The 14065-nt window shown below is 44.2% G+C and overlaps 1 protein-coding gene across 7 annotated transcripts in view; it reads right to left on the reverse strand.

Moving 5' to 3' along the window:
- DENND4C (DENN domain containing 4C) overlaps positions 1–14065 on the reverse strand; it is a 318792-nt gene that overhangs the window by 154375 nt on the left and 150352 nt on the right. For all 7 annotated transcript variants that reach the window (XM_033919674.1, XM_033919664.1, XM_033919681.1 and 4 more), the window contains 2 exons: positions 11236–11411; positions 4631–4731 (listed from right to left, as the gene is read on the reverse strand). In XM_033919674.1, coding sequence (XP_033775565.1) covers positions 4631–4731; positions 11236–11411 — 277 coding nt within the window. The remainder of the gene's footprint in view (positions 1–4630; positions 4732–11235; positions 11412–14065) is intronic.

Genomic DNA, 14065 nt, shown 5'->3' on the forward strand with positions numbered 1-14065 from the left:
AGAACACGTTCACCGACTACCACATCCCAACACGTGTGAACAGCCACACGGTAGTGTCTGACAAAGGAATGCAGAGAAGACCAAACTGCAGCCTTGCAAATATCCACTGGAGGCACTAGAGAAGACTCAGCCTAAGAAGCTGCCTGACCACTAGTGGAATGAGCCTTGAGAAAGTCGGAAACAGGCTTCTTCAACAGAAGATAAGTGGAAGCAATAGTCTCCTTGATCCAGCGTGACCCGCTAGAAGGACAAAGAGATGATTTGATTTCCTGATCTTCTGGGTCCTCTGTACATAAGAGCGAAGGACCAGACTGACATCAAACTTGCGCAGCTATCTCTGCTTAGAAGAGCACTCCCGACAACCCAACACCGGGAGGATTACACATTGATTGACATGGAAAGGAGAAACCACTTTTGGCAGAAAGGAAGGAACAGGCCTCAAGACAACTTGCTTCCTAGAATACTCCAAGAAGGGAGTCCTAAAAGAGAAAGCCTGCAGCTCAGAAACACGTCTAGCAGAAGTAATGGCCACCAAGAAGACCACCTTAAGAGTAAGGTCCTTCAAAAAGCAGTCGTCCAATGGTTCAAAAGGTGGATGCACTAGAACAGATTCAGATCCCAAGATGGAATAGAGGGCTGCACGGGAGGATTGAGCAATCTGGCTGCCCGCAAGAATGAATCACATCAGGAATGGCAGTCAAATTCTGACCTGTCAACAACCCCCACAAGGCTGACAAGGACGAAAACTGAACCCATAGAGAAGACCAAGCCAGTCCCCTGTCCAAGCCATCCTGCAAGAACTCTAAGAGGCAGGCAAGGAAGCGCGAAAAGAGACAACTCCACGCACATCACATCACTCCTCAAATAGATGCCAAACCCTCACATAAGCCCGAGAGGTAGAAAGCCTCCAGGAACCCAAGAGAGTTGAGATCACTTTATCTGAATACCCCTTCTTACCTAGGCGACCCCTTTCAAGAGCCAAGCCGTAAGATAAAAGGGACTCGGATCGAACATTGGAATGGGACCCTGAGTTAGAAGGTCGTCCAAGAGAGGCAGAAAAAGAGGATCCATCACCAGATGTCTCACCAGATCCATGTACCACAGTCATCAAGGCCAATCTGGAGCTACCAGAACCACAAGGCCTGGATGGCAAATTATGCGGAGAACTCTGCCCACTAATGGTTACGGAGGGAACACATACAACAGCCCCTACACTGGCCATGGTAGAACCAGAGCATCCTGGTCCTCGAAGACTGAAGAAGCGGGGCATTTTGGCATTGACACTTGTGGCTATAAGGTACATGAGGGGCTGACCCCAAAGACTGCACTATCAACTGAAAGGCCACAACGCTTAAGACACCACTCTCCGGGATTTAGAATGTGATGACTTAGGAAGTCCGCCTGAACATTCTCCAGTCCAGCTATGTGGGATGCTGAGATCTCTTGAAGGTGCAACTCCACCCAGACCATGAGCAGAGTCGGCTCCTGCGTCAACAAAGTGCTCCTGGTGCCCCCTGATGATTGACATAGGCCACAGCCGTGGCATTGTCTGATAGAACCCTGACTGACTTGCCCATCAGAAAGGACTGGAAGGCTAGCAACGCGAGATGATGGCTCTGGTCTCCAAAACATTGATCGACCAAGAAGCCTCCTCCGTGGACCAGGTGCCCTGAGCTGAGTGACCTAGACACTGAGCCCCCCCAACCGAGAAAACTGGCATCCTTGAGCAGCACCGTCCACTGAGGCTGATTCAGACTCGCCCCTTGTACAAGATGGGGGGTCTGAAGTCACCAGCGAAGACTGCCCCGAGCTAAGCCCGGAAGCGGAACAGGGTGATCTAGATTGTGCCTCTAAGACGACCACCTCCAAAGAAGAGGATACTGAAGAGGATGCATGTGGGCCCACGACCACCTCACTACATTGAGAGAGGCCGCCATCGACCCCAAGACTTGGAGGAAATCCTGTGCCCCAGGACACTGGAATGCCATAAGCAGGCGAATTTGAGATTGCTCACCCGGGTCTCCGGAAGGAAGTCCTTCCCTAAGGAGGAGTCAAACAAGAGCCCAAGATATTCCAGGTGCTGAGATGGAGACAACCGGCTATTTGCAAGGTTGACTACCCATCCCAGCGACTGCAGAAACTCCACCACCCAAGCCGTGACCTGAATGCTCTCCTGGAACGACTTGGCTCGAATCAACCATTGGTCCAGATAAGGATGAACAAGAATGCCCTCTTTGCGCAATGCCACCACGACAACCACCATCACATTGGTGAACGTCCGCGGAGCCATGGCCAGACCAAAGAGAAGTGCACAGAACTGATAGGGTTGCCCCAAGATCGCAAAGCGCAGGAAGCGATGATGGGAGACCCGAATAGGAATGTGTAAGTAGGCCTGGTCAGATCGAGAGGGGTCAGAAATTCCCCTAGCTGAACCGCCAGAATCACAGACCGCAGAGTTTCCATGTGGAAAGAAGGCACGTGAAGAGCCCTGTTGACCCCCTTCAAATCCAGGATGGGTCGATAAATCCCACCGGCTGCTCGAACCCCTTGCCGGTGGAACCCAGCCCCCCCCAAGAGGATCCTGGTATTCTTTCCAAGGGTCCAGGTCCTCATGAATCACCTCGTGATCCTCTGGGAAAAAATCCTCATCCCAATTGACCCTTGTGCATTTGGATGAGAGAGGAGTAGAGGGGGGCAAAACTGCCGCTGTGTGGGGCTGCATCAGGGAATATGTCAAGGGTAACCCCCCCCACCCCAGACCCCTGGAGTGGACGCGGAACCTCCTGCTGCCAGCACATAAGCTTTACAAAGTGCTAACATAATTTCATGGGGAAAGATCCCCAGTGGCCCCAAGGGACTCCCAGGGGACCCTGACATACCTTGCCCCTGTATTTCCAGAAGAGGGGGAAGGTAACCTGAGGTAACTGAAATGAATGGGGAGGTTCCCGCCGAAATTGGACCTGAAACCTCCAAAATCGGAGCTCCTGTGGTCTGTCGTATCTGAAAAGCCTGGGACTTTCCTAACGCCAAGGAACCGATCGACGTGAAAAGGGAATCCCCAGCCAAACTGGCGATAAGTGAATCCTGTGCTCCCTGACCGTCGGTGGCTAGAAAACCCCCCGCGTGGGTGTCGGGGGAAGCCCGGGCTTCCCCACAATCCAAAGCCGAACCGTGAGACACATGCGGCGGGGTGCCCTGGCCGCCAGCATCCACTGCCGACAAGGCTTCCCCACCACTTCGGCCTGCACAACGCTTGCTCATTGTGATGAAAACTGCCCTAGCTGTAAAAAAAAGTGCCGGTTAGTTGAGAAAAAACACAGAAAAAAGGCATTTATAAAGGGAAATGAGCCATTTAGACTGGCACACCTCAGGATTTTTTTGTTATTTCTTTTTACTTAGTCATAACAGACTCCATGGCTCTCAAAGCTGGAGGGCTAACCAACCAAGGGGCTAGAATGCCTGCTGAGGCCAACTACAAAAATATGGGGAGGTGGAGGAAGGTGGGGGAGAGGGACCCAGCACGAGACCCGCCGGGTTTAATACCCCCGAGGTCAGACGGATCTCCAAATAGAACCTGCCCAAGCTCTATCCAGCACAAAAAGGGGAACCAGGAGTCCACAAAGTTCCAACAGTGCTAAGAGGGGAGCTGAAAAGCCTTACCACCTGCTACTGGAGACTGAGGAAAACTGGAGTAGCAAGAGGGGCATGCTATATTGATATACAAGTTTGATCTCAGTCTCCACCTGCTGGTAGCAGTGAGGCATATTACCCATTTGTAAGGATTATACCAGTCTACCAAGCGATAAAGAATACAGTAATTTACAGCATAGGTAAAGGGAAAGCAACCCTTCAGACTGGCACTACAGCAGGATTTTTTTTTTTTTTTTTTACAGAAGACTACAAAGGCTCTCAAAGCAATATGCATCGCTTGAATTAGGGGGCAAGGCTTACTGCTGAGGCTCCTCAAAAAAAAATGGGGGGAGGTGGAGGAAATGGGGGGAGGGACCCAGCACGAGACCCGCTGGGTTTGACACCCCCGAGGTCAGACGGACCCCCAAACAGGGCCCACCCAAGCTCATTTCGGCCAAAAACAGGGACTAGAAACCCTAAACAAATTCCAACAGCCCTACCAAGGGAGATGGGTACAGCTCACTCACACCTGCTGGAGACTGAAAGAAGACTGATAGGAATAGGGGAAGGTATCTCTTATGTACCATTCCACAGTTTTGTTTCAGTCTCCACCTGCTGGTCATGATGAGATATATACCCGCTTGTAAGATTAACCTCTACCGGTCTGGAGTGTGCTAAAGAACATATGTTTTTCTGATAGGCATATGTTAATGTATGTTTTATTGTTATTGCTTTTATGATTTTTTTTTTTTTTTTTTTGTAACCTGATTAGACTTTTTAGGCAAAGCAAGAAATAGATTTGTAAAATAAAGTAAGTATTCCCCTACAATCTAAGTTTTAAACCTGAGGAAACAATGGGGTAAACGAGGTCACAAGGCATGGCAGTGGGAAACACAGGGTGTTTGCACCAACTACTAGACCTCTCTTCCACACCATCACATTTATCTGCACTGTCTCAGAGCATGAGTTTCCCTTAACCTGTTTTGTTTCCATTATTTACCTTGTGCCAGCTCTGGATACAGCTTTTTCAGGGCGCCCAGCAGATTCTTGCACGGTTTCTTTGGTAGCTGTTTCCAGTTCATGCTCTTTTTGTCCTCAGATCTGCAAAAGAAAGCACCATCAAGCAATAAAAACCACAAGCGCAGGCAGCCTGTACCACAAATGATCTATCAATTTCATCTAAGGTCACAGTGTTAACAGCCAAAAAAATCTGACAACAGAAATGGAGCTGCCTAGCACTGTGCTTCCATGTGTGGTAAAATAAATCAGTTAACTCCACTGGAATACATCTTGCTTCTTCAAAATGAGTAATGGGCCTTTGACCTAAACTCTTTGAAAAGGGGATTATGTCAACATCTAGTTTGAGTACATTCTCAAAACCCATCAACCTACAACGAACCAAAACCTACAACTCCCCCTCTTCTGTACTACCCCCAACCTACATTCCCCATATTCCTCCTCCTTGACCTACTCGTTTCCTCTCTATCCAACCTCAACTACTTCGTTGCTTGCAACTTTGTTCAATTGTCATGAACCGCTTGTAACTTTGACTAACAAATGAGAACCGCCTAGAACACTCTGGGTATGGCGGTATACAAAAATAAAGTTATTATTATTATTACAAAACCCACTCACCACAGATTCCTGCAGTTTTTAACATGTCTTATGAGGTGAAGCTAAGGGGAATCCTGCAGGTAATGCTACTGGTTATTCATACAACATAAATTAATCAAAGATATGAGGGGAAAAAAATTAAAGACTGGATCATACAGAATTCTTCCTCATATGTAATAGTTTAACAGCTTATGGCTATCAAACTCTTGTTAAGGTGAATGATGCAACCTGAAAGGCAATCATCTTCCACTGCAACACAAGTGTAACGAGAGGTATGCCTTCTCCTTTAAAGCACAGGACCAACTCAATCAGCAGGCTAAGTGCTTTATTTTTAACTTCCTACTGAATCTTTAAGCCATAGTATCACAAAATCATTTTTGCTCAGGACACACACGAATAGCACTGAGACACATGTCTCAGTAAACAATGCCATTGTTTCAAAACCTGGTTCCCAGTTTAAATATTGCAAATGCCATAAGGGAACTTACTAAACCTTCACAAGTGGATGATTGGATGTATAAGACAAGACTCATTAAGAGGAAAATTCTTGGTGGATCATTCAAATCAGGAAAGTTTTATCATACATCAAGATCTATTACTGGATCCTAATCTAGGGTAAGCAATCTCTGTTAAATAAAGATTATTCAGAGGGTATTGCTAGTGCCTACACTGGTGTTCAAAAACCCCCAGAATCTTTATAAGCTGTGATGCGCTTTAAAAGGCCAGTAAGGAAGACGTATTGCCTCAGCTTTTCAGATGTATTAAAAGTGAGTAAAAAAACAACAAATTTTCTGTTACGTGAATAGAATGAAATTAAGTAACTCCAGATAGATGTCAAAGGTGGTTGCTGTTGGGTTGTTATTTGGGGGTTTTTTTGCCTTGGGGTTTTTTTTAATGTTTTTCCTTTTTTTGACAAATAGGGAGTGGAATGTGCACCAAATGAAATAAAACTCAAGAGCATTCAATGGACAATAAAAGGCCTGAATAAATTTTAAGAAAACTCTGAAGATGCCAACAGTTATACACAGAGAAGGGGTGAACTCTGTGGTATATGTCCAGTCTTCTCCATACTAATCCAGTCCAGTTTTATACATATTTATACAGTTTATTTCTTTACACAGAGATCAAATTTAAAGAAAAAATAAATGATCATCCTAATGAAACAAACTCTTCCTACTGGAGAATTTTCTAGAACAGGGAGACAAATATTTAAAGCATCACTACATATGCCAGCAACTTCTTGATATCTACCCAATAAACAACTGTCTTATGAGTGATAACTAAAATATTCCCTAGCTATATGAAAGAGGGTCTTTCAAAACCAACTTTGTTTTTGGTAGCAAAAGGGTAAATATTCAGCCAGCAGCAGTGAGCAATTTTTTAGCCACCGACATCCTTATGCCTGGATATTCAATACCAGGCCAACTCCAGACACTGAATATCTGGTTGTGTGCAGAGAGCCAGCACTTATCCTGTTAAGGCCAATATTCAGTCCTTAACTAGATAGGTGAAAACAGACAAAGACAGGATTGTGTTTTATGCAGTCCAATTTGCTGTTACTTTAAACAGTTAAATACTGAATATCAGCACTAACCGCATAGCTATAAAAGGGGAAGCACTACTAATAGATGATTTTAATATGCATGATGTTGATTGGGAGATCCCTATTGCAGGATCTCCTAGACGTAGGGAGAATCTGGAATCTCTACAAGGAGAACTGTTCCAGCTGTTAGTAATGGAAATTCACTAAAGATAGCAACTCAATCACTGTTGGCCGATTTTCAAACAGCAATTGATTCACTATCGTTTGCATGCAAATGATTTGCACGCAAACTCACCGACTCAATCGCTCAGTGAGCGACTGAGACATGTGCAGCCTCTTGTCACTGTTGTCAGGGCTTCTGCCGGGGTTTTTTTTCCCTTTTTTTCTTTAAATGGCACAGATGTTTTGCAGACCCTTAATGACATAACGAAACCAGGACTAACCCCCTCCTTACTAACCTTTATCGCAGGTTTTAGCGCCAGCAGCGGCAGTTGTTCCGATGCTCATAGGAGTCCTATGGGTGTCAGAGCAGTTACCACCACTGCCGGCGCTATAACCCACGCTACGCGTTAGTAAAGGAGGGGGGTAAGTGAACTAATGTGATTTAGTTTAAGTGCATTTTCCCTGCATTGGCGCTAATATCATATACATGTCTTTTCCATGCTTTTATGGTTAAGTTCACTAAACAGCAAGTGAGAAATTCAATAAAGGTCACCCAATGGGCATAAAACCATTAAAGCCTAAGTACAAATTTTATAATAGAAACGTGCGTAACTGCAATTACAGAACACTAGTGTAAGTCTGCATTTTTGTGTCTAATTTTAGGTATGAGCACTGATGCTCACATCTAAGTACTGGTAGGTAGGTGCACAACTAACAGTATTCTATAACATTGTTCCTGGCATGCCCTTGATCCATCATGTCCCCCCTTGGAGTTGCATGCCATAGAACTTAGGTGCGCAGTTCATAGGATAGGGGCACAAGTCAGTTATTTATAAAACTACAAATTAGTGCCAAATGATGCTTAGGCTAATTACTGATACTTATCACCCATCAAGTTATGTTTGTAACTGACCCTGGAATAGAGACTGGAACCAGCTCAGGTTAGGAAAACAAAATTTCTAAATCAAAGACAGAAAAAAAAAAAAGTTAATTTAGTGATGAAAACGTGAAAGTTATGGGCAGTGGACATCACTTCTATTTTTATGTTTTGTGCAGTACAGGAGGAAATGCTTTTATTTCCAATATTATACTGTTCTAAGACTGGGGTGGGGAAGGAATGTAACCGTTTCAGTCTGGATATTTGTTTCTAATTTCTGGCCCCTTTTTCTATATTACCTGAGGGTCTGTCCAATTCCTGCGTGTTTAACTGGAGTAAAAGATGCTGTTAGCATATAGTTTCTATGGAGAGAGCTATAGCAGTTCTATGTAGAACCTGGTATACCATATATACTTTAATATAAACAGATTTATGGGCCAAAAAAATGGTTTATAATTTGAGCCACTACCTGACCGATGGTGCGGCTGTTCCCCAATTCAACTCCCGATGACCACCAGAGCTGAAATCTTCAATAGAACAATCCCTCCTCCCCCACCTCCCTCCCCGCTGAATACATGCCCCCCTGTGATGAATCTCAAAGCCATTATCCTCCATGCACACCTCAGCCGCCACCCTATTCCATGGCACGCCCCACTCCCTGACATCGCGCTTACCATTAGCACTGGAAATTTGCTGCCACCATCAATACTATATTCTGATCTGGTGCAGAGCTTTGAGCATCTGCGAATGCTCAAAGCTTGCCAGCTCCTGCCCCTTTCTGAGATTCTCAGAGTAGGCTGGAGCAGGCAGGACTTGAGCATATGCAGATGCTCAAGACCCTGCACTGGATCAGAATACAGCATTGACAGCGGCAGCAGGAGAAGTGTCAGAGCTGCCGTGTCAGGGGCCCTCTGAAAACAAAAACTTTGGTTTTGAAAAGCACCGCAAAGGTGAGGGGAAGGAAGGGAGGGAGATGGCCTGACAAGGGGAAGAGATTGAGTGGCGCTTTAGGCTTATTGTGTGGAGAAAGGGAGGGGATTGACAGATGCTGGATGGAAGACGGGGAAGAGTGAGAGGGGAACAGACACTGAATGGAAGTGGAGGGGAAGAGCAAACAATTGATGGAAGTGGGGAGTACATAGAGAGGGGAGCAGACGCTGGATGGAAGTGGAGAGAGAGAGTGCACATATTTGATGGAAGGAGGGAATAAAGAAAAAAGGCACATACTGGATTGAGGGAAAAGGATAGAGTTAGTGAGACACTAGAAGGGATGAAAGCAAGAGGTGCAAACTGCAGGTAGACACAATGAAAAGAGGGAAATTGAGGATTGGATAGTAAGAAAGAATTTGAGGCAGAAAATAAATTGAGAAGGAAGACCAGGGAAGAAAAGGGAAGGGAGACTTTGTTACCTATTCTCTTAATTAAGAACATAAGAGTTGCCATACTGGGACAGACTGAAGGTCTATCAAGCCCAGTATTCTGTCTCTAGCAGTGGCCATTCCAGGTCACTATTATCTGGGAAGATCCCAAAAAATAAAAACGATTTTATGCTGCTTAGCCTATAAAAAAAGCAGTGGATATTCTCAAGCTTTTGTAGACTGGCTCACCAGGATCACCCAAATTTCTAATCTCGGTTTATACCAGTCATCCTTTTTTCCTCCTTTTTGGGGGAGAAAAAGATCGCTTTGGGTTATATTCGAGTATATACGGTATTGTTTCCAGTGCAGTAATATAGCAACATAATAAATGATGGCAGATACAGACCAACATAGACCTAGTCTGCCTAGACAAGCGGCTAGGGTTGTACCTGCAACTCCATGTAGGTTACCCCCTCCTCCCTTTTTATTTTCAAGGTACTAACACTTGATGCAGTCTACCCCCCTCCTCCTCTGCACCTTCTTTTCCCCTTTAAAATGTGGATGCTATTTAAAGTTTTATTGTGAGTGGACCTCTATATTTGTCCCACAACTTTGTGAATTCCATCACAGTTTTTAATCCCACCGCTTCTCATGGAAGAGCATTCCAGGCATCCACCACCCTCTCTATGAAAATTTATTTCCTCACATTACTTTTAAGAGTCAATCATTGCAATTTCATTTCATGCTCTCTAAATCTATAGAATCTGGTTTTATAGAAAGTTTTAAATGTCTCTTATTTCTCCCTTATCCCTCCTCCCCTCCAGTATATATAGTCTTTAAGTCTCTTCTCATGTATCTTCTAGCATAGACCACATACCATTTTGTTCATTCGCCTCTGAATGATTTGAGTTTTTACATCCTTGCAAGATTCAGCATCTGAAACTGAACACAGTACTCCAAATGTGATCTGACCAACGACTTGTACAAGAGCATTTATCACCACCTTTTCTCTGCTGGTTATGCTCCTCTCTATGCAGCTGAGCATCCTTCTGATCTTGGCAACCGACCTGTCAAATTGTTTTGCGATCTTGATATCCTCAGACACTAGGACCAAGGTCTCTTTCCTGGTCCATGCACATAAGCCTCTCACCCCCTCTAGCATACTACTTTGGATTTCTATACCCCAAATGCATCACTCTACATTTTCTTCACAGTAAGCTTAACTGCCAAGCGATAGCTCAAGCTTCTAATTTTTGTAGATCACTTCTCATACAGTCCACTCCCTCAGGGCATCCACCTGTTGCCAACTGTATCGCCTTTTCCATTCAATACTTTGGCAATATCGTTTATACCATATATACTCAAATATAAACTGAGATTTTTGAGCCCAAAAAAATGGTGTGTGTTTATATTCGGGTCAGTGCTGACTTGCCTCCCTCCCGAAACTGTTGTAGGCCTCTGCCAGGCCTGCCATAAGACCTGGTGGTCTAGCGGTGGCCGGGACAGGAGGGATCCCTCTCGCCTCCTGTTTCAGCCGATTCTAAGAATTTTTACCTCCCTCACCTTTAATATTCCTGGTGGTCCAGTGGTGAACTGCGACAGGGGCAATCTTCCTTCATTTCTGCCCGTGCAGAGCCGTTAGCTGATTGGCTGCCACGAGTTCTCACAGGACTGTGCGAACTCACAGCAGCCAATCAGCTAACGGCTCTGCAAAGCCAGGACAACCTTCCTTAGCAGGGTTTCCAATTTCCAAGAAAAACAAAAATAACTGACACAAATCAGAAATATATTAAGAATAAGGATGGTATCCTTTTAAGAATTTGCCGAGTAGAAGGTGGATCTTGTTTGACCCTCTGTCTTTTGAAACAGTCTACATGACTCTTCTTGGTCAGTCTTGCTATAAAAGGGTCACCATAATTTTGATGGCCACCTCTTAAATTACCTCCAATCTAATGATACACTCCACCTCTGATTCTGCAGATTTGTTATTATACCATCTGCCTCTCTTTAAACACAATGAGCAATGAGACAATCAGAAGTGGAACACTTACACATATAGCATGTTTGTGTCCAGATCAAGGCACACAACATCCTGAGGCGGGTCATAGAGGTCAAAGTATCTTGAATCAACTCCAACTATGAAAGGACAAGGTGCGCTCAAGACATCTGCCAGTGAGAGCGGGCAAAGGGGGATGTATGGACACTGCCACTGAAATGGAAATATCATCTGTAAGAAAAACAAAAAGTGTTTCAATTACCAGACAAAAGTTTGCTTAAAAATCTACACAGAAGCAGAGGCACATTCATCATCTGAATTTTCGGCACATTGTGCTGCAGATGTGAAAGGAGGAATTGGAACTGGATTCTCCGTGTTATGAGGAACGGGTTTAATTGCTGACGGGCAATCAGGATACACAATTTTTGATTTATTCCTCTTTGTGAATCGAGCAATTTTTGTCATGAAAAACAAGTCTGAGTGATGATATGTTGATTCACGCCACACCATGGGTACAGCAAAATGCAATCTTCTTCTGTTTCCCATTCAATCACTGTGTTAATCCAGAATAGCAGACAGTACAGCACACATGAGGTGCCCACGCTTTATCTTGGTTGCCAAAATAATGCTTGTATGCACTTTGAAGTCTGTTGGACAGATTCTTTCGCTGATCTTGTGCGGTAAATTGTCCACAGACATAACGGAAATTATCAGAATGGTTAACACAACCTCATCTGTTCATATTAATTATAATATATTAGACAAAAACAAACAAAATATAAAAATTCACAGGTAGAAAAAGCAGCACAATCACTTTTTAGTATAAACTTTCAAATTATAAGTATATGTGATTGATGAGCTGTCCTAAAATGCAATATTGTGTTACAGAAAGCTTCACGGTAGCGTTATTGACGAAAATAATATAAACACAAATTGACACATAACTTAAAGACAGGATGTGATAGACGAAAACTCAGATTTAGCATGTGGCCCTTGTTAAGGTACAGGCTCCAGTAGCAAAATGCTTGTTGACCAGTGTAATTGGTTGAGCCACAGTTTGCTTCTTGTGAGCTGGAAAGAACCCAAGACACCAATGCATTCACAATATGAAAAAGGAACAGAAAGTTCATTAGAACTGGCATGAGATTACCCTTACTTTCATCAACATATTCTTGACATCACCTTCTAAAATTAAGGACAAATGGACCAACACTGTACTCTGCTCCAGCATCTCCAACTCACCTTCCTAAGTAAACCCCCCATCCAATCTTCTCTTTAGTACCACCAATCTTCTTAAATCCCAATCTCACATCTAAATCCAGCCCAGAAACACAACTACCGTAAGCATCCTCAAAAGCCAAGCAAGAACTGTGGACTACTACCTTCACCACCCAACTTCTCAGCTATATATACTTAAATAAACTGAGATTTTTGGGCAAATAAAATGGCCCAAAAATGGGGTTCTCTGTTTATAGTAGAGTGCTTCATGCTTCCCCCTTCTCCCTTCTGGATATTGCAGGCCTCCCTCAAGGCCAAGTGGTCCAGTAATGAGCTAGGACAAAAGCAATCCGTCCAGTGTCCTGTCTCAGCCAGCTCTGCACCTCCCTGCCCTTCTCCTGGACCCATCCAAGGCATACCTGGTGATCCAACGGTGAGTCAGGCAGGAGCAATCCTCCTACGCTTCTGCCCCTTGCAGCCTTACTATAAAAAATACATGGGGCAAGAGTGTAGGAAGATTGTTCCTGCTCCGACTCACTGCTGGTTCACCAGGTATACCTTGGATGGGTCCGGGAGGGGGATGGAGGGTGGGATGGTAAGGAGCTGGCTGGGACAGGACATGGAAGGAATTGCTCCTGACCTGGCTCACTGCTGGACCACAAGGGCTTTACAATGGCTGGGGTTGCCAGGCTGAGATGAGCCAGGACAAGACACCTAAAGGAAGGTGAGATTATTGGTGCCGGAGGGGGTGGAAGAAAGGAGAGAGAGCATTACTGTATTTGGATATAAAATCTTGGTTTATATTTGAGTCAACCTTCCCCCTTTTTTTAGGGGTGGGGGAGAAGAAAGGTTACCTCAGTTTATATTCAAGTATATATGGTAGTTTCTTAGCTTTCAGAATCTTCTCTCTAAGACCTCAAATGCTTCCTAAACCTACTCAAAGACTCTCCAGTACACTCCTCCTTCCACCATCCTACAACCTTTCTCTCTGAAGCACTAATAATTCTGGATGAAATTATGCTTTTCTGGATGAAATCATGCTTTTCTAGACCCCTCTGACCTCAATAGAATTCCCTTGCCTGGCACCAACTAATCAACTACTGCAACAAACTTGTTATTTCAAACTTGTACCTGAAAATCCACCCTATTACTTCAACCCCACCATCCTTGCTAAATTGCCCTGCTAATCCTTCCTATCTTCTTTCTAAAACTATAAACTATGCCCATTCCTTACCCTAACTGTACCCCCCAAAAAAAAATCAAACTAAGAGTGTGATCATCCTTATGTGCAGGAAATCAAAACCAGGTGCTCAATCCAATATCCACCAATACCTGCAAAAAAACCTTCCTTACTGGCCAAATGGATATTAAAATCCTGAAATCTCAACCTATACTCTTTAACAAATTCATTTAACCTACTCAAAATTTTAAAACTAGAAGACAGTGCTAAATAAACCATCACAGTCCCTAAAACTTCTGAAAATTTGATGCCATATTACACTCCACCTCCTCCCTGGTCAAATGTGTAACTTTGGATCCCTGAGATCAAAAATCCCAGCACAACAGTTAGGTAAAATATTTAATTGTCCTTCCTGTGATTCTGCAACAGTCAAACTGTAGCCCTTCATATTTTCCACTAGATCACAAGCCCATTCTAGTGGGCAACA

This window comes from Geotrypetes seraphini, chromosome 1 (assembly GCF_902459505.1).
Source record: "Geotrypetes seraphini chromosome 1, aGeoSer1.1, whole genome shotgun sequence".
Taxonomy (NCBI): domain Eukaryota; kingdom Metazoa; phylum Chordata; class Amphibia; order Gymnophiona; family Dermophiidae; genus Geotrypetes; species Geotrypetes seraphini.